Source organism: Apus apus, chromosome 1, assembly GCF_020740795.1.
Source record: "Apus apus isolate bApuApu2 chromosome 1, bApuApu2.pri.cur, whole genome shotgun sequence".
Taxonomy (NCBI): domain Eukaryota; kingdom Metazoa; phylum Chordata; class Aves; order Apodiformes; family Apodidae; genus Apus; species Apus apus.
Genome location: NC_067282.1, coordinates 205,554,938 through 205,574,528, shown reverse-complemented (window position 1 = coordinate 205,574,528; position 19,591 = coordinate 205,554,938). Strand labels below are relative to the sequence as shown.

Below are 19,591 nucleotides of genomic sequence, written 5' to 3'. Positions count from 1 at the left end.
AGCCTCATCCAACCTGGCCTTGAACACCTCCAGGGAAGGAGGCTCCACAACCTCCTTGGGCAACCTGTTCCAGTGCCTTCCTACCCTCATGGGGAAGAATTTCCTCCCAGGAAAAAGCTCTTTAAATATCTTGGTGTGATAACCTACTAGAAAAGTCATTGGTGTTTTGGTGGTGTCCTCAAGGTGAGGTTTAAAACCCCTTTCAAGGCTTTGAGGTTACTCACACTGAGCTGAATTAGCATCTCCCTTGGGATGTTGTATGAAAAGGATCATCAATAATCTTAACAATTAAAAATTCACCTTGAAAACACAACTTTGGCTTGAATATTAGTTGGAGCAAATGGTGCTAATCCCAGTCTTGCATTTCCACCCATATTTCCATAGTGGGAAGGACCCATGTTTCCATTTTCCAGTTACTTTACAGATTCATAACAATTTTAGATCCCATCAGTGCAAAATGATACCAGATCAGTGGTAATTTCTTTCTAAGGCAGGTGTGAGCACCCTGGGCTGGTGGGAGGTGTCCCTGCCCATGCAGGGGGGTTGGAACTGGATGGTCTTTAAGGTTCTTTCCAACCCAAACTATTCCATGATTCTATTATTTAATAACACATGGAGCTGGAGGGGAGACTTTTTGCATCTTTAGTTGGATTGGTGTCAAGGTCAGTTGGTGATGTCCCATTGCTTCCCAGCTCCCTCTTCACTGCTGAGGTTCTCCATGGGAATTGTCTTGGGTACATTGCCAGGGACAAAACTCTTCGGTCATCGTCTCCAACCATGAAATAAGAGTCATTAAAAAATTGTTGTGCTTTGGGTTTGCTCCATTGCTGGTAGCAAAACATGGTGCTCCCCAGACCCAACTGCTGGACGAGCATCCCTCTGGTGTTACCACAGCCCTTCTGCTGCAGCAGGAACCTGTAAAGTGGGAAGAGACTAGATATGAGGAAGGAATTTTTTACGAGTGGTGGTGAGACCCTGGCCCAGGTTACCCAGAGAGGTGGTAGATCCCCCATCCCTGGAACCATTAAAGGACAGGTTGGACGGGGCTCTGAGCAACCTGATCTAGCTGAAGATGTCCCTGCTCATGGCAGGTTGGACTAGATGACCTTGAAAGGTCCCTGCCATTCCAAACCTCTTACAAGATTTGATGATGTTAAGAGGAACGTTCCGACGTAGGAATAGCTGGATGGGGGTCAGGGTCTGAACCTTTCCAAGGACCAAGGATGGACTCTCTGCCCTTGCTCCCATGGGGGACACGGCAGGGACAGGCATAATTAAACCCCACTTTGCCATTTAACAAATGCCTTCATTATTTTAGTTGCTCATTAGTTAATTTTCTTCTAATGAGGCTCTGTTAACGTAATCATCTGACATTGGGGAAAAAAGAAGGTGCGGGGGGGAGAGAACCCAAGTTAGAAAGAGCCTAATTAGCAAGTTAATTATAGCGAGCAGGGAAATGTTCAGGTTATATAAATAAGCTATTGTTGTGCAGGCACAAGCCAGGCCAGGTTAGAAGCTGCCCCTGAGTGCCCAGGGGTCAGGCAAACGCTGTAATTCCCCATAAAACACAAGTAGGGCTTGTTCGGCGGGACGCCTCGTTAAGTCTTGGGGTCCTTCCCTGCCAAGAGAAAAAAAAAACAGCAAAACAAAACAAACCCAACCCAAGGAGTCTGGGGAAAAAAAAAAAAAGAAAAAAAATTCCAGCAGTTCCCTTTTCCCTCCCTCTCTCTCCCTCCCTCCAGCAGCTGAAACCAGAGCGGGCAGGATCGGGCTGGGAGGTATAAATGGGGGGGCAGCCCCTGCGCCGGCGGGACTCGGCGCCACGGGGCTGCTGGTGGTGCCATCATGCCCAACAAGAAGAAATACAACGTCAACGGGGACTCGGGGACTAAAGCCCAGGTGAGGGCAGTCTTTAGGACCCTAATATTTGAAAAGTACATTTGTTTCTCTCTACCTCTTCATTTTTCCCTCCTTTTCTTGCTGTTCCCTCCAATCCCTTGTTTCTGGAGCCAACGCCATCTCCCGCTTAGAGAAGGTCCCGGTCTCTGGAGGATTTCTCTCCATTTTCTCACAGGAGCAGGAGGTTGGGAATGATGAAGCCAAACATGTTGCTCTGGGGTTGTTCTCCGGAGTGTGGTGATGGAGAAGTTGGTGGGTTTGGGAGCAGGGATCTTGCCCAGGAGAACCTCAGCCAGCCAGATGATTTTTTTTTGCTCGGTGAAGCAGCTCAGAGCGGCTCTTCATGGTGGAGGCCCTAGGTGGAAGTGAGGCTTGGCTCATTTGAAATGTAACCAGCACACACCTGCATTGAAAAGTCATTAACCCCTTGTAGCTCTGGAGGTGAGGCTTTTCAGCTTGAACTGGGTTGTTTTTTTCCAGCTGGAGGCTGGAAATGACCTTGTTCGTGTAGCTGCAGAGCAGGGTGGACTCCTAAATCCAAGTAGCTGAAGCTCTCAAGGGCTTCACTGTCTGTCCTTGGAGCTGTAGCCTGGGCAAAGTTGGTTTTTTGCCTTCACAGATGGAACCAAATCACTGTCCTCATCCCTGTCTTGAATTCCCCCATCTTTCCAGCCAAGCTGGAATGTGGCATGTCCTGCCATGGGTCACCTTGTGCCGTTTGGTGTGATTTAAACCTGAGTTTTGCTCTGGATAAGCAAGGTTGGATTTGCTCCTTCTGGCTGGATGGAGTTTGCCTTGCTGAGGTTCCAACTCTAGAATGAAGATGTAGTGTGGAAACTGGCTTAAGGGTGCATTCCTGCTGGCACTTTGTACCCTTCACGTGCCCATGAGAGACAAAACCCCGCCCTGGATGATGGTGGCATCTCAAATAAATCCCAGCATCCAGTCCAGCCCCCTCTCCCTTTGTCATGTTCAAATGATGAAGCCAAAAGATGTTGGTGAAAGGTCAACACTAGCCAAAAGCAGCCTTGAGCATTGACCTGGTAGACACCTCTTCCCAATGGTCTTCTCTTCCAGTGCCTCCTTCCGCCTCTGGCCAGTCAGTGCCACACTCAGCTAAAGCTAAACCCAACTTGTGGCAGTATTTAAAGGGCTGAAACCCTCAAAGGGCTTTATTATAAATCCTAGGTCTAGTTCTGCCTAAATTGGTTCATAATCTACTTTGCTTTTTGACACGTTCTTGCCTGTTGATGTTGTGTGTGGAGGTACTTCAAGAGCTGTCAGTGAAATTGTCAGTGTAAGATAAGGACATGAGAAGGACATGGAGCTGTTGGAGCAAGTCCAGAGAAGGCCTCGGAGATGATGGGAGGGCTGGAGCAGCTCTGCTCTGGAGCCAGGCTGGGAGAGTTGGGGTGTTGAGCCTGGAGAAGAGAAGGCTCCAGGGAGACCTTAGAGCACCTTCCAGTGCCTGAAGGGGCTCCAGGAAAGCTGGGGAGGGGCTTGGGACAAGGGCAGGGAGGGATGGGATGAAGGGAAATGGGGAGAAGGGGAGATTTAGTTTGGATATTAGGAAGAAATTCTTCATTATGAGGGTGATGAGACCCTGGCCCAGGTTGGCCAGGGAAGCTGTGGCTGCCCCATCCCTGGCAGTGTTGAAGGGCAGGTTGGATGGGGCTTGGAGCAGCCTGGGCTGGTGGGAGGTGTCCCTGCCCATGCAGGGGGTTGGAACTGGATGATCTTTAGGGTCTCTTCCAACCCAAACCATTCCATGGTTCTGTGGTGTTACTGCCACAGTTGCATTGAACCCCGTTGAAGAGATGCTGTGGGAAAGGAAAATGTTAATTATAACAGGAATTGTTGCCCTCTCTTGGACTTGCAGCAGGTCTGGCTTTGCCCAGGGAGGCGTTTGGTGCTGCTGACCCGATGCGGCTGCTCAGCTGTCGAGGGACTTGGTCTAGATTGAAGAAAAAAATTAGTTCTTTTCAGTCAACAGCTTAGAAAAGGAATCGTCCCTGTGCGTGCTGGGGGGTTGGATCCAGAGGATCTTTAAGGTCCCTTCCAACCCAGCCCAGCCCAGTCTGTGGTTCTATGAATAACTAATGGGGTGTGTGTGAGGACCCCGTCCCACCAGGAGCAGAGGTGTTAACCCACAGCACAACCCGTGCTGTAACGTGAGTTTCACGTGGGTTTGTCCTCCCCCGTGGGTCTGTGATCCTGTGTCCTTCTCTTGTTTGCTCAGGGATTAGCAGCAAAAAGAAAAAGCTTCCAGGTGCTGCTGCAAATCCTCTCCAGGTCCTTCCCTCCCGCCCCAGCAGCTCCGCCTGGTTGCCCTGGGTCAGCTCAGGCTTCACAGGGGACTCTGAATTAGCTGCTTGAGACCCCCCCAGACTTTTTCCCTTCACTTTCTGACCCAAAAGAGCAGGTCCCAGCTCTGTGGCACCACCAGCCCATCACCCTGTGCCACTGCTTCAACCACTTGAGTTGGAGTTCCCAGAACAGGAGCAAATCCTTCCTGGTTTAGGTGATTTCTTTAAACAAATCTGACTTCTCCAAGCAGTTGATAGACTTTCAGGATTTTGGAGATATGAATGTTTAACCCCCGTTGCACCAACTTGAGTCAGTTCATGCTCTTAGCAAAGTCCAAGGAAGCTGGAAATTGGAAGTTGTGTTTCCAGTTGCCCTGAGATAGAATCACAGGAGGGTTTGGGTTGGATCATCTAGTCCAGCCCCCCTGCAATGAGCAGGAACACCTGCTCAGGTGGCTCAGAGCTCCATCCAACCTGACTTTGAATGTTCCCAGGGATGGAGCTTCTACCACCTCTCTGGGCAACCTGTTCCATATGGCCCAGTAGCCACATATGGAGAGAACTGAAAGGGTGTGGGTTTGGGACACCCCGTGTACCCTGGGCAAGGCAGGTGGGCTCTGAGTGGTTTTAGTGCCTGTTGAAATGTGTCAGGTGCTGGTGCAGCCCTTTGGGGTCACTGGCTGAAGGTTGGTGTTGGTGTGAGCAGAGAAGCATTAAGACACGGTCAACCTGAGGTGCACGTCAAAGGGGAGGGCTGAGTTTCTACTCTAAAATCACTACAAATCACCTGTCAGAGCAGATCATAGAATCACATGTTTTGGGGGTTTGAAAGGACCTTTAAAGATCATCTAATCCAACCCCCTGCATGGGCAGGGTCACCTCCCACCAGCCCAGGTTGCTCCAAGCCCCATCCAACCTGCCCTTCAGCACTTCCAGGGATGGTTGGTTGATACGAAAACCTGGACTTGGGCAGTTTATAATAAGGAAAAACTGTTTGTTTGTCCTTCTTGCTCTTAAGCCAAGGGCAGGAAGAAGTCAGAGCTCAGAGGAAGAGGTTCTTCTATAAATACCAACATTAAATGTCAGTTCCCCTTAAAAGTGCCTGGATAAATGGGACACTTCTTCACTTATCTCTTCTGACCTCTCCAAACTTTGGAGCAGAATAGCTTGGCTGACTTAGATAAGTATTTATCTCTGGGCTTGGCACTAATTGCAGCCAAAACATGGGCAGGGCTGAGCCTGGTTGTTCTCAGCAGCTCTCAAGACCTGCTGCTGGTCTTCACAAATGTTCCTGGGGCCAGGTTGGATGGGGCTTGGAGCAACCTGGTTTGGTGGGAGGTGTCCCTGCCCATGCAGGGGGGTTGGATCTAGATGATCTTTCAGGTTCCTTTCAACCCAAGCTGTTCTTTGTCTTATCCTTTATTTCTCCAGTTGTTGTATGAAGTTGTGTGCTCTTCAGTACTTGTGTTCTCCAGGTGTCCACACTCTCAACAGTTCCAAGAGCCTCGAGTGATGGGTCTAATCACCAGTGTTTCTTAATACAGGGACTCCTCACTGCTGGAAGCACCATTCATTACTTGATTATTGTTTTCCTTTGTTTTTAGCTTGTGTGGTTAAAATAGGAGCTGCAGGTGTAGGAAACCAAGCGTGTCGGGGCTGCGTCTGGTGGAGGGTCTGAAATTCAGCCAGGTGGACAATCTAGGGCACCCTGTCCCCACTTAAAGGGAGATGGTGTCAGTGTCTGCTGAAGGCTTTGGGTTCTTGGGATCTCACCACAAGGCTGGTGAGACTCTGGCCCAGCTTGCCCAGGGAAGCTGTGGCTGCCCCATCCCTGGCAGTGTTGAAGGGCAGGTTGGATGGGGCTTGGAGCAGCCTGGAATGGTGGGAGGTGTCCCTGCCCATGGCAGGGGGTTGGAACTGGATGATCTTTCAGGTCCCTTCCAACCCAAACCATTCTGTGGTTGTATGATGAACCTTCTGTACCAACCAGTTGTGTTTTCCCATCTGACTGGTGCTGTCTTTGCACAGATCCAGTTTGCTGACCAGAAGCAGGAGTTCAACAAGCGCCCCACGAAGATCGGCCGCCGCTCGCTGTCCCGCTCCATCTCGCAGTCCTCCACAGACAGCTACAGCTCAGGTGGGTGCCACCACTGCCTCCATCCTTCCTCTTGGTGCTCAGCATTAAAAAGTTGAACATTCTTTAAAAGCAAATCCAAATCTCTTACCGTTCTGGAGTTGCAAGAGAGGTCATCTCCACATAGAGCCTCTGCTTTCTTGGTCTTGCTGCCCGTCTGAACTGAAAAAGTTTGACCAAAATTGTCCACAGGTCTTCCAAACCATGCACCAAGTGCCAAGTTGTGATGTGGAGCAGCCTGCTTCAGGATGCAATGTGTCACTAACTGGGCTTTGTTAGGAGCAATCATAGGAAAAATGAGGGTGGTGAGACCCTGGCCCAGGTTGCCCAGAGAGGTGGTAGATGCCTCATCCCTGGAAACATTCAAACATTCAAGGCCAGATTGCATGGGACTCTGAGCAACCTGATCTAGTTGAAGATGCCCCTGCTTACTGCAGGGGGGGTGGACTGGATGACCTTAAAGGTCCTTTCCAACCCAAATTATACGAAAAACCAGCAGAGACACAGTTGAACATGAAACTTTTCTCACTTGGTTGCTGAAAAGCACAAAGAATGAAAACAGGAATGATCCGAGCTGATCTGGCTCTTCAGATTAGACCTAAAAGTCTCTTCTGTGCATTTCCCACAAACCACCTCTTTTCTGTAGCTGTTCCACTTCATTTAGAATGAGTCATTTCTCTCACTGGGGTTATTAATTGTTCTCTGCTGATTGGGAGGAGCTGATACCCTCGAGGTCGCACCGTGGTGATCAACAGCATCTGCCAACCATGGAAAGGCCCCGACCTGCCAGCCCAGCCTGGGGATATTTTGGCAAATAACTGAAATTTCAGAAACTTCTTTCCCTTTCTGCACAACTCAGATAATTGTCACAAAGATTCTTTTTTTTGTGTGTGTGTGTGTGTGGGGGGGAATCAGGTGGTTTCTACCTGCCCGGTGCTTCGAAGGCTAAAAGCGCTCAGCGTTACGCACCGTGGACACGTCGTGTGGGCCCTTTAATGAGATTAAAACACTAATATCTTTAATTAAAGGCGATTGGCTTCGGCCTCGTGCTGTTTCATAACTGAGGAGAGGTTGTGCCAAAAAGAAACAAGGGATGTTTTTTTAGTCAGGCTGGAACAGGGGCAGGTTGCCCCCTTTTTAACCAATACTGATGCCGATATTAGAGACGTGAGTGGATCCTTGTCTGAAATGCTTTAATTACACCAATAATATTAGTGTAATTAGTGCCAGATGCACTGTCCTGTGTCTGTAAGAGTAAAAATCTGCACATGAAAGTCTGGCTGCCACCTAGATGGGGTGTTTTTTTATTATAAAAGAATTATTTCAGCCCCCCAGGAGCAAGGTTTTAAAAGAAACCTCTGCACAGATTAGTTGTCTTCAAGGAAATAATCCTCCTGGAGTTAATTAATCCTCCTGGAGTCCTTGATATTCAAGAGGCTGGAATTACAGAAAGTGCTTTTTGGTTGTTCTGGAGCCCAGGCTGCTGGTCCTTCAAGAGCTGTTGTGGGATTGTGCAGACAAATTGAGAAGTGTTTTGCCATTGGGATGGTGTTGGCAGGGCGGGACTTGGCAGCTCGTGGAGGATGGAGTCCTTGCAGAGGAATTCCAGCCATGTGGAATTCTCCTCTGTGAGCGGATTGAGATCTGAGTGGGTCTGGGAGAGCCTGGCACACCAGCTGAGCTCCTTTCCTTGGGATCCTTCAAGAGGTTCAGGCAAGCCAGAGGAGAAAGTAATCAGCTTGTTGGTTGCTGCAGGGAAGAGAAACCCATGGTCACGCTGAGGGGGGAAGGGTTTAACTCCTTGGGTTGGATTTTGTGGTGTGAAAATGTTAACAGAGCTGTTGGAATCATGGAATTGCTTTGGTTGGAAAGACCTTGAAGATCAGCAGTTCCAACCCTTAACCCAGCCCTGCCCAGTCTCCACTGCCCCGTGTCCCTCAGCACCATCTCCAGGGCTTGGAAACCCCTCCAGGGATGGGGACTCCCCCCCTGCCCTGGGCAGCCTGGGCCAGGCCCTGACAACCCTTGCCAGGAAGGAATTGTTCCCCAGATCCAACCTCAGCCTCCCCTGGCACAACTTGAGGCTGTTCCCTCTGGTCCTGTCCCTCGTTCCTGGGGAGCAGAGCCTGGAACCAATATGGGAAGAAGCAGATGATCAATGGAAAAATATTGCCCTGCACTTGACTGCTGTGTGTGCTCCTGAGGTCTTGTTTTGCTGGAGCAAGCAGTAGACATCTGGAGGGTCAAAGATCATCACCTCTCATGAGGAGCTCCTCATTCCAGGAGGAGCAAGAGCACTTGTCCTTCCATGGATGTTTGTACCATTTCCCTCCCCTGCCAAGGAGCCACCAGGCTGGCAAGAAGCATTTCATAAAACACATCAAACAGCAGATCAGAAGGTGCTCCAGGCTCCATGTGCTTCATGACTTGATGTCACAACCATCCTCTAATGTCCTCCAAAGGACAAAGCCCCAAATCCTGCTTCAGAGAATGTAAGATGAGAGCTCCTGTGATTCCTCAAGCTCTTCCAGCTCAAGAGGAACAGAAGTGGCCACAGAAGAGGAACATCCACAGCAAGGTGATCAACACCTGCAGCAAAACACCCACTGGAACAGCAGCAGGAATGGAAACACCAAGATGGAGCACAAGAAGCAATCAGGGTGGAGAAGACACCAACCTGATCTACTTCTGACTGAACTCCTGGCAGCAGCAAGACCACTAGAAATGAATCTAAACTCCACACCATGGCTATGAAGACCCTCTAAAACCCAGACCTTGGGAAGGAGAACCTGCTCTCTTGGTCAGTCTCTACAGACCATTTCCAGGATTCTCCCCACTCATCTGGGGAGCTTCAGTCCTCACACTGTCTGTCCCCTAGAGGTCAGGAGCACACAACCCCCTGCTGATGCCACCAACCTCAGAAAACAACCTTGCTCCTGGCCCAAGACCATGGGGAAGAGTTTCTAACCCTACTTAGTTCCTCCACAGCTCTTCTGCCCAAATGGGGACGATTCCTGATGCTGAAAACATCACCACCAAGGTCCCTCTCCTGACCCCAGGGGCTGCAGACCTGAACCAGACACTTTCCTGCTTTATGTCTTTTGTTTCCCCGTTGGAGGTGCCTGCCCCTCAGAACTCCAGGAGCTGCAGCCAGGCCTCTCCTCCTGCAAGGGTCAAGGAAGAAGTGGAGTCTGCTGCTCTCCTCCTCCATCCCCTCTTCTCTGTCCCCTGGGATATGGATAACTCCACCAGGAAAGCACCTCTGACACCTCTCCTGGCCCTTCTCCTGTCACAGTCCTGCTGCTGCCACAGAGCCATGGGTGCCTCTCAGTCACTGCATCTCAGAGGTTCTCCCTTCCTGGACCACCTGGAGACTCACTTCCTCTTCCCCAATCTCACTTCTTCCCATAGGTTTAGTCCAGGAGCAGGAGCAGACTTTGGCTCTGCAAAGCCCACCCCTTCTTAGAGAATCACCAAGACATCTGGGTTGGAAAAAACCTTTAAGATCCCCCAGTCCAACTGTTCCCCCAGCCCTGCCAAGGCCACCACTGCCCCATGTCCCTCAGCACCATCTCCAGGGCTTGGAAACCCCCCCAGGGATGGGGACTCCCCCCCTGCCCTGGGCAGCCTGGGCCAGGCCCTGACAACCCTTGCCAGGAAGGAATTGTTCCCCAGATCCAACCTCAGCCTCCCCTGGCACAACTTGAGGCCGTTCCCTCTGGTCCTGTCGCTTGTTCCTGGGGAGCAGAGCCCGACCCCCCTGGCTCCAACCTCCTCTCAGGCAGCTGCAGAGCCAGCAGGTCTCCCCTCAGCCTCCTTTGCTGCAGGCTCAACACCCCCAGCTCCCTCAGCTGCTCCTCACAAGTTCTCCAGCCCCTTCTCCTTCAGCTCCAGCCCCTTCCCCAGCTCCGTGGCCCTTCCCTGGACACGCTCCAGCCCCTCCATGTCCTTCTTGTCTTGAGGGGCCCAGCCCTGACCCAGGATTCCAGGTGCAATGCTCTGCACTGACTGGTGTATAGAACAGCTCCCTGGGGTGTTTGGTGTAGGTCATTCCCTCTTGGAGGCTGTGCCTGGGAGAGAAGCTGGCTCACCTCACCCCAGCAGCTGTTGAGTTTGACTGTGCAACGTTTCCTGGGAAAAGATGCAACCAATTTTCTGGTGGCGTGGAAGAAAGAGGGATCATCATCAAGACAGCAAAGAGAGCTCATCATCATGTGGTGCCTTCACACATGCACGTTGAATCATGGAATCCCAGACTGGTTTGGGTTGGAAGGGACCTTTAAGATCATCCAGCCCCACCCCCTGCCATGGGCAGGGACACCTCCCATAGACCAGAGTGGTCCAAGCCCCATCCAACTTGCCCTTGAACACTGGCAGGGAAGTGGAACACCTCCATCATTTCCTAGTGATGCACAATATTGGTCATGGATGGTGCTGTCATGGATGGTGCTGTTCCACAAAGATGGTCCTCTTCTGCAGTGACAAATGATTTGATGCCAGGTCTCATGCTCATGTTAGAAGAACCACCTGATCTGGAGAGTAAAGACTTGAAGTAAAACTTCAGGGCACTTTGAGGAATGAGGGATGACCATATGGATGAGGCTTTTGAGTTGGGTCCTGCTGGAGGGAAGGACAAGGAGGTGGTGGTGGTGAGGAGCTAAGCTGGGCCAAGGGCCCTGAGCTCCAGGTTCTTTGTCTCTGGAATGGAGAGAGGAGTGAAACTTTCTAGTTCATCTCCAAGCCTTATGTGTTGCTTTGACTGCTGATGCCAGTCCTAGGAGATGAAAGAGGTCTGGTGTCCCACCAGGGATGTATTCCAGAAAAGAATGTGGCACAAATGGTCTCTTTGGCTGATCTGGATAAACTGGAAGCAGCACTGGTGTTAATTCATGGGGGCTTGAATCGAAAATGGACTCTACATGTGATCTTAGTCATCAAAATTAAAGGGAAGGAGAATTTCCAACTCCATGAGGGCTCTTCTGTGAAGCTCTGTTGGGAGGACATTGGTAGGGAGGGAAAACAGTTATGGAGAGCAACTGTAATTAATTCTGAGTCCACACACACAGCTGGTTTTATCATGTCAAGAGGCATAACCTGGTTCTGTGAGACCACGTGTCCTTACAACGGAGACAAGTGGAGCCATCTTTTGTCCTCTTACCAAAAGAGCAAGAGGGAGGAGGAGTTAAAGAAGATCCAGAAAGGCAAAATACTAAGAACATTTCCAAGTGTTTGTTATTTCTCATAGAAAAGAGGAATCCAAGGGCTGGACTGAGCTGTCTGTAGATGTACAGAGATGCTGGTTGGAAGGAACCACCAAGGTCATCTTGGCCCTTTGCCCACTCAGAGCAGGACATTGCCAGGCTCTCTCTTACCAATTCCTGAAGTCCTCCAAGCTTGGAGATCCATCATTTCTCCAGGCAACCTGTGCCAATGTTGGCTTATCCTCTTGATGAAGAAGTTCCTTCCTTCTACCCCATATGAACCTCCCAAGCAACAACTTGTGGCCGTTGTCTTGATTGAGGAACATTGAAATGGAGCAAATCCAAGGGTTGGGTGAATAATGAGTAGCCAACAGGCTCCACCATGCCATGGCTTAAAATGAAATAGGTTCTTGCATCTCCCCTGTCTTAAATGACAACTCAATGTTTTAGAAGGACTCAGAACATTAATGAGAGTTTTTGTTGGCTATTTGAGACCTTAACCTTTGGGAAGAGAGGTGGGAGAAGGCCACAGAGGAGCTGCAAAGCATGAGGAGATGAGCCCCTGGGGGACATGAACAGTGCTGGAGTGAATTCCCTCCAGTGTGGTGTTGCAGTACAGGTGAGAGTGAGGAGATCATTGCAGGTGGAAGTTGATGCTGGGGAAATGGTCACTGTAAGGAGAAGATCCCTACTGAGGGCAGAAGGAGTCAACACGTGTCCATGGAGAGCACATCCATGGACACGTTCAGCAGAGCATCCGTGCCCTTCCACTGCAGGTGCTTTAGGGAATATTTTGTTCCATCTCTGACCTCCTTTTCTTCCTCCAGCTGCCTCCTACACAGACAGCTCTGATGATGAGACCTCCCCCCGAGACAAGCAGCAGAAGAACTCCAAAGGCAGCAGTGATTTCTGTGTCAAAAACATCAAGCAGGCAGAATTTGGGCGCCGAGAGATCGAAATTGCTGAACAAGGTAAATGGGGCATGTTCCTCAAGCTCCAGGTTGTCCTGGGCTGCCTCGTGGGCTTCTTCCTTCCCCCTCAAATCCTCCTCTTGGGAGGTTCAGTATATTGGGAAGTTCTTGACGCTGTTCCCGTTGGAGTTGGGACAACTTCTCTGGGATTTTGTGGGATGGAAAGGAGTTACAGGCTTACCCCCTGTAGCTCCAAGCAACCAGCTGCTGAAGGACTGCTCCATAGCTGATTGCATTTTGTTAAAATCAGTAGACAAGATTGAAATCCATCAGCTTGATGAGACAGCTTTAGTTTTGCATGATTGTCCTCAAAAATCCACAGCAAACATGTGGTGTCCAGGTGGTTGGAGAGATCGTGGAGAGCAAGTCCCAGGTCTTCCAAGGTCTGAAGGAGATTCTCCTCCAGCCTCACCTGGGCAGGTAGAAATTAGAAACTGTGATGATGCTAAATCCCAAATAACAGGGAAAATCCAAAACCCCCAGGAGTTTGTTGGGGTCTTTTCATGATTTATTTGATCCCTGCCCTCAAGGATGCCACTTGTTTTTTTGAAGCTACCACAGCTGGCCAAACTCGTGGGAGAGCAGGGCAAGAAGTGATGCTGTGATGCTCTTCCTTCTGTGCTTCCATAAAGAGGGAATGGGAAAAAAAAGTGGTCTTTTTATTCCTTTTGCCTTTCAGAAATGCCTGCCCTGATGGCTTTGAGGAAGAGAGCTCAGGGAGAGAAGCCACTGGCCGGGGCCAAGATCGTGGGCTGCACACACATCACAGCACAGACAGCTGTAAGATCCCTTCCAGAAACTCCAGACAGGGACTTTCCACTCTAAAATAGACCCTGAGCAGTTAAGATAGATATATACACACTGCAGACAGAAGGTACTTGGAAGTTCCTGCTGACTTCATCCATTTTAAGTTGTAAACCAAAATAAAACAGCAAAACCCGTTTTCTGTGCGACCCCTGAAACGCCCCCGATGCTGCTGAAAACCACCCTCAGATCCAACCCCCAGAAGCTTTCCCATACAGAGCAAGTGACAACCCCAGCTCTGTGTTGTTCTTTCTGTTGGATGTTGCTCCTCCTGATGGCTTTGTGGTTTCAATCCAGGTGCTGATGGAGACCCTGGGAGCTCTGGGTGCCCAGTGCCGATGGGCTGCCTGCAACATCTACTCTACCCTCAATGAAGTGGCTGCTGCCCTCGCTGAGAGTGGTAGGAAACTTCACCCTCTTTCTTCTTTCTGGCTTTAAAAAACTTCCTTTTGAAATCGTATTTAGCTCGTTTACCATCTCTGGGTGGTTTGTTTTTTCCCTTCATTCTCTTTGATTTAGGATAAACCTAGAGGAGGCCAACAGCACAAGGTCAGTCCCTTCCATGGGGCAGAAAATCCTGGAATGGTTTTTCTCTGGGGTGTCAAAGTACTTTGCACAGCTGGTGATGAGGCACATGAGAAGCTCTCAGGGCCGTGTGGACCTGGAAGTTATTTTGGTGAAGGAACTGGAGCTAAATTTAAGTTCAGTTCTAGGTGTTTGAGTCAAAACTTTGGCTAAAAAGGGTGAGAGGAAAAATCTGGGGGGGACATAATTCACCCAATGGAAGCTGCCCATGTTCATAGAATGATGGAAGGGTTTGGGTTGGAAAGGTTCTTAAAGGTCATCAAGTTCCAACCCCCCTGCATGGGCAAGGACACTTCCCACCAGCCCAGGTTGCTCCAAGCTCCCTCCAACCTGCCCTTCAACACTGCCAGGGAGGGGGTCAAAATGTTGCTGCTTACCTGGGAGATGCCTTCACTCCAATCCTCTTTTTCTGGGTTGAAGGGCAGGGTTTTTACTGAGAGAGCTGGGAAACCCAGAAGAAGCCAAACCCACCAATTTGCCTGTTCCCTGGTCTTGCACACTGAAGCTGAATAATAATAATTGCTCATTAGTCAGAATGAATTTGTAGCTAATGAGCTTAACAGGAGGGTGGGACATCTGGAACTTCCTCTGGCAGTGCTGAAGGGCAGGTTGGATGGGGCTGGGAGCAGCCTGGGCTGGTGGGAGGTGTCCCTGCCCATGGCAGGGGGTTGGAACTAGATGATCTTTCAGGTCCCTTCCAACCCAACCCACTCTACAATTCTATGATCTAACAGCCCAAGCTTGGTTTTGCCATTAAATGTTATCCCTGAGAGCATGTTGACCCTGTGTCTGGTGGCTAGAGCTTGTCTGGGGGAAAGAGGAGGAAACTGGGAAGGCTGAATCTGACTCCTGCCTGCTGCCTTCAGTGGGTGTCCTCAACATCTACCTCCAGAGCTGCTTCTGGAAGGTGGATGTTGACAAATGAGAACTGTGGGGCAGGAGCGTGGTGCTGTTGGGACCCCACTTCATCCCGTGTGGCTGGAGGGAGAGCTGGTGCCCCAAGGGGTTTGCTCAGGCTGTGTCAGCACCCATCTCCCTCTGTGTGCCAGGGTTCCCTGTCTTTGCCTGGAAGGGAGAATCTGAAGATGACTTCTGGTGGTGCATCGACCGCTGCGTCAACGTGGAAGGCTGGCAGCCCAACATGGTGAGATGGGGATGGCTCTCAGATGCTTGGCTCATCTTGCACCTTGGGTGGCTCTCATCTTGAGAGGAGGAGGAGGGTTTGGTGCTGCTCTGTGTTCTCCTCCTGAATTTAGACCTAATTAAGTGGTCATTTGGTACTAACACAGCACTTACCTTCAGAGTGCTCTACAATTAACCACACAATGCAGGGGAGAAAACAGGTTGCCCAGGGAAGCTGTGGCTGCCCCATCCCTGGCAGTGTTGAAGGGCAGGTTGGATGGGGCTTGGAGCAGCCTGGAATGGTGGGAGGTGTCCCTGCCCATGGCAGGGATGGGACTGGATGATCTTTAAGGTCCCTTCCACCCGAACCATTCCATGATTCTTCCTATGGGTAGCTCAGAAGAGAGGAGCTGACAAACTTGGCCAAAGAAGCAAGACCTCTCTGGTCTGTGCAGTCTCAGGGCTGAAGCCAGATGGACCTGGTCCTCTCCACGTGCAGGTTTTTAGAGCCTGCATCTTATTTTTTCCTGTCCTGTTGAGATGAGTTCCCCCCAGATCCTGAATCAAGGAGGCACATCCACAGGTTGCAGGACAGAGCCTGAGCTGCTGCTGCTCTATCTCCATTTCCAACCTTCTGCATCTTTAAGCTCTATAAGGAGAAGCCCAAGCTCTGTTTCTACTTTCTGCAGCAAAATGGGTCTAAGTAGTTGAGCCCTAAGCCATGTGGACTTCATACCAGGGCTTGAGATCCACCCCAGGAGCCCCACCAGTCTCATGTCCAGGTGGGCACTGCAAGGTGTGATGGAGCCGACCATGTATGTCCCATGGAAATGAGTCTGGATGTCTCACAGTCCAGAATGGGAATATTTAATGTTGGGGCTTCTGTGTGGTGCTAGTCCATGGGAACAGTTAGCCCCCAACACTGAGTCTCCAAAAAAACCCCTCTGATGGGGACACAGACCTTCTGAGGAGTGGTCTGGGCAGGAATGGCTCAGGAGGGGTTTCTGAAGAAAACCCAACCTCCAGCACTGAGGGTTTGGTTTCCTCTGCAGCAGAAAGTGCTCTTGGACCACACTGCCACCAGGGAGGGGGCTTGGTGCCTCCTCCAGCCCTGCCTTCCTGCCATCTCCTTGAGTTTTCACCAAGTCTTTTTGTGCAGTGAGTCAGTTTTAATCAGCTTGAGTTTGGTGAGATCAGCCCCAGGTATCAGGTGTTGCCTCAGCAGAGGTGGAAGGAGGGGACAGAGTGAGACATTTGGTGGCAGTGGGGGGGTCTCAGATGGATTAAAAATGTTTCTTTCATGGAAGAGCCAGAGATCTTCTGCTGGAGAAGATGGGAAATGAAAGGACCAAAGGAGTGAGAAGTCACAGCAACATACGATTGATGACTCGGAGAGAGAAGCACCAAGAGAAACACCTGCCAAGGGGATCCAGATACACAGATGATGGTCCCATCTCCAAGGAATGTCCCCTCAGGCACGGGGTGATAGGAAGATGTTTTTAACATGCTCTGCTCTGAGATGGAGCTGCCAAAACCCAGAGGGAGGTTGGTGAACCCCAGCTGGGAGCACTGGGTTGCAGACGGTGCCTCTTGGTGGGGACATCAGGCAGAACATCTCTTAATGGCTGCTCTTCTGCCTGAAAAACTCTTTGCACATCAAATAAAGGCTATTTTATTTTTTTCTCAGGAAAAAAAAACAAAACAACACCCACCTGGGAAGAATTAGAGGGTGTAAAGCTGAGAAAACTGCAGGAATTTGGGGCACATTCCACGGGCTTTGCCGTTTACACCAAGGTGACCTGCATCAGCAACCAGTTCCTCTGCTGATTTGTTGGGGGTTTTGTTTTTCATCTCCCACCCCCCTGGGAAAGAGGAAAGTGCCAACCCCCAGAATTCTCCCTCAGAAAGAGGATTATGTGCCCTATTAAAAGAGGATTAAGGAAATGAAGAGGCCCTGGGAGCCAGGCTGCTGAATTCCTACCTCGCTGGCCCAGGAGAGCTTCTCACCCCACTTAACCCTTCCCTGCCTCTGCTTCCCAAACGAGATCTGGGGGTTCCCTGGTGACTCAGGAGGGTCAGGTGTGCTTGGAAGACACATGCTCTGCTCTGGCAGGACACCCCATGATTTCTGGGTATTCATCTTCAGTGGAAAATCCTGCAATTTAGAGACAAAAAGGTTGGGATCCTACAGAGCGTTTTTGGTGGCTCCACGCAGCCACCATGACATGTCCACAAAGCTCAGGAGCATCATCTTTGTGCCCACGGTGGGGCATCTGCTGCAGGAGCATGGTGGCAGTGTTAATTTTTCCTGAGTGGCTGCAGATGCTGTGGGAGAGCTGCAGATAACCTGGAGCAGAGGGTTCCTCCTGAGCTCCACCACCAGCCACTGAGCAGAGCTGCTTCTGCCCAGGCTTGATGTTGGCATTTGAGGACACCTGCACCCCCCACCAGTAGGTCAGTAGGAGCTGGGTTGCCAATCAGAAGTCTTGAATGGTGGTGTAGGAAACATGAAAGGAGGAGGATGATGATGATAAGGACCATGCAAAGAGGATGAAGATGATGATCCAGTCAGAAGTCTTGAGTGTTGGTGTAGGAAACATGCAAGGAGGAGGGTGCAGACAGAAATCTTTGATGTTGGTGCAGGGAATGAGCAAAGAGGATGATGACGATGATAGGGAAGATGCAGAGAGGGGGAGGATGATGATCATGATGATGATGGAGTCACAAGTCTTCAGTGTTGGTGTAGGGACCAAGCAAAGAGGAGGAGGAGGAGGATTCAGTCAGATGTGTTGAACGTTGGCATAGGGAACATGCAAAGAGGAGATGATGATGATGATGATGATGATGATGATATAGGGTAATGTCCTCAGGTCCCTGGCATTTCACCTGCTGCTGGGTGACATCTGCTCCCTGTTGTTTCTTCACCCTAAGTCTAATGGGGGATTGTCACACTTCCCACCTTGCTTGCCCCCCCTGGGGCCACCAGGCTGGCAGGAGGACTTGAGGAAATGCACAAGTTTGGATTGTTGGTTTTTTTCCTGGATCTTTCCTTCTTTCCCAGACACCTCTTTGTGGTGCCCCAGTGGGTCCCTCTTTGAAGCCTGTAGAGCTCAGCCCCCTCCTGGGGTTCAGCTGAGTGTTGAGGTGCAGCAGGAGATGACCCAGAGTGGCTGGGACTGGGGCCACGTTGGTTATGAGGCAGGGGTGTAGGACACAAACAAGTCTCCTGATAAACCCCATGGGCTCTGCCTGCTCATCTGTCATGTTTTGTCCAAGTGGTCTCTGGCTTTCCCCACTGCCCTGAGATGGGCACTTGAGGAGGAAATGGGTGACCTGGGAGAGCCATGATCTGGTAGAGGAGTTTTGTACTTCTGAGGCTGAGGTTGGAAGGCAGGTGAAGTGGGTAGAGACCCAAAGCTGATGTCTAAAGTAGGTTCAGGATTTTTGATACGTGTTTAATGATGCAGCTGCTTCATCATTGCCCACCTCAACGTGAGGAGAAACATCTTTGCTCTGAGGGTGGCAGAGCCCTGGGACAGGCTGCCCAGGGAGGTGGTGGAGTCTCCATCCCTGGAGACATTTCCAAGCCCACCCAGATGTGTTCCTGTGGGATCTGCTCTAGGGGATCCTGCTCTGGCATAGGGGTTGGACTAGAGGTCCCTTCCAACCCCAACCACTCTGTGATTCTGTGATTTGCAGTAGTGGCTCTGCACCTTCCTCCTCTTTCTCCATCCTCCTTCTCCATCCTCCTCTTTATCCTACTCCTTCTACATCCTCCTCTTTCTCCATCCTCCTTCTCCATCCTCCTCCTTACCCATCCTCCTCCTCCATCCTCCTCCTCCATCTTCCTCCTTCCCCATCCTCCTTTTCTTCCATCCTTCTCCTTCTCCATGCTCCTTCTTCTCCATCCTCCTCCATGCTCCTCCATGAGCAGTCATACCAGAAGAGCTGATGACCACATACAGTTCAAAGGCTTTTCCATCTGTGCTCTGGGAGATGGGGAGGAAGGAGCTTCCACAGCATTTTTCCATGTTTCCTCTGGTCTCAGGGCAAACATCAGGGTCTGCCACGTGTGTCTGACCTGCTGCTTTTCCAGCATGATATCCATGGTGGACAGTCAGAACAGTCTCACCTTAGCCCTCATGGTGTGGTACTTAAGATGCCAAAACATGGGCTTGCTGAGGAACATTTGAGCATGGGCTTTACCCCTTGTACCTTTTTGGGGTCAGCAGCTCTGACTGGATCTTCAGAGTGGTGACTTTGTGGTTATTTCGTTGCAGATCTTGGATGATGGAGGAGATCTGACTCACTGGATTTACAAGAAATACCCCAACATGTTCAAGAAGATCAAGGGGATCGTAGAAGAGAGTGTGACTGGTGTCCACAGGTAACAGGACAGGCTGGACTGTGAGCATGGAGATGTTTGGGCAAAAAAACCCATCTTCTGCCTCAGGGCACTGGTGGCAAAACATCTCCAGGCTGTGAGATGCCACAAACTTGGCTGGATGTTCAACCTCCTCATCTGTGGTCTGTGGTTTTCCTTCACCTGGGCTTGTCTGTCCCAGGGAG

General features: G+C 50.5%; 1 protein-coding gene across 3 annotated transcripts in view; it reads left to right on the top strand.

The window, feature by feature from the left end:
- Nucleotides 1-19,591, top strand: part of AHCYL2 (adenosylhomocysteinase like 2) — an 84,837-nt gene that overhangs the window by 52,012 nt on the left and 13,234 nt on the right. For 2 of the 3 annotated variants that reach the window (XM_051612304.1, XM_051612315.1), the window contains exons 2-7: nt 6,234-6,342; nt 12,368-12,511; nt 13,191-13,291; nt 13,613-13,715; nt 14,950-15,044; nt 19,303-19,409. In XM_051612304.1, the coding sequence (XP_051468264.1) occupies nt 6,234-6,342; nt 12,368-12,511; nt 13,191-13,291; nt 13,613-13,715; nt 14,950-15,044; nt 19,303-19,409 (659 nt within the window). Of the gene's footprint in view, nt 1-1,830; nt 1,900-6,233; nt 6,343-12,367; nt 12,512-13,190; nt 13,292-13,612; nt 13,716-14,949; nt 15,045-19,302; nt 19,410-19,591 lie in introns of those variants that run through there. The other variant, XM_051612326.1, reaches the window with a different exon arrangement.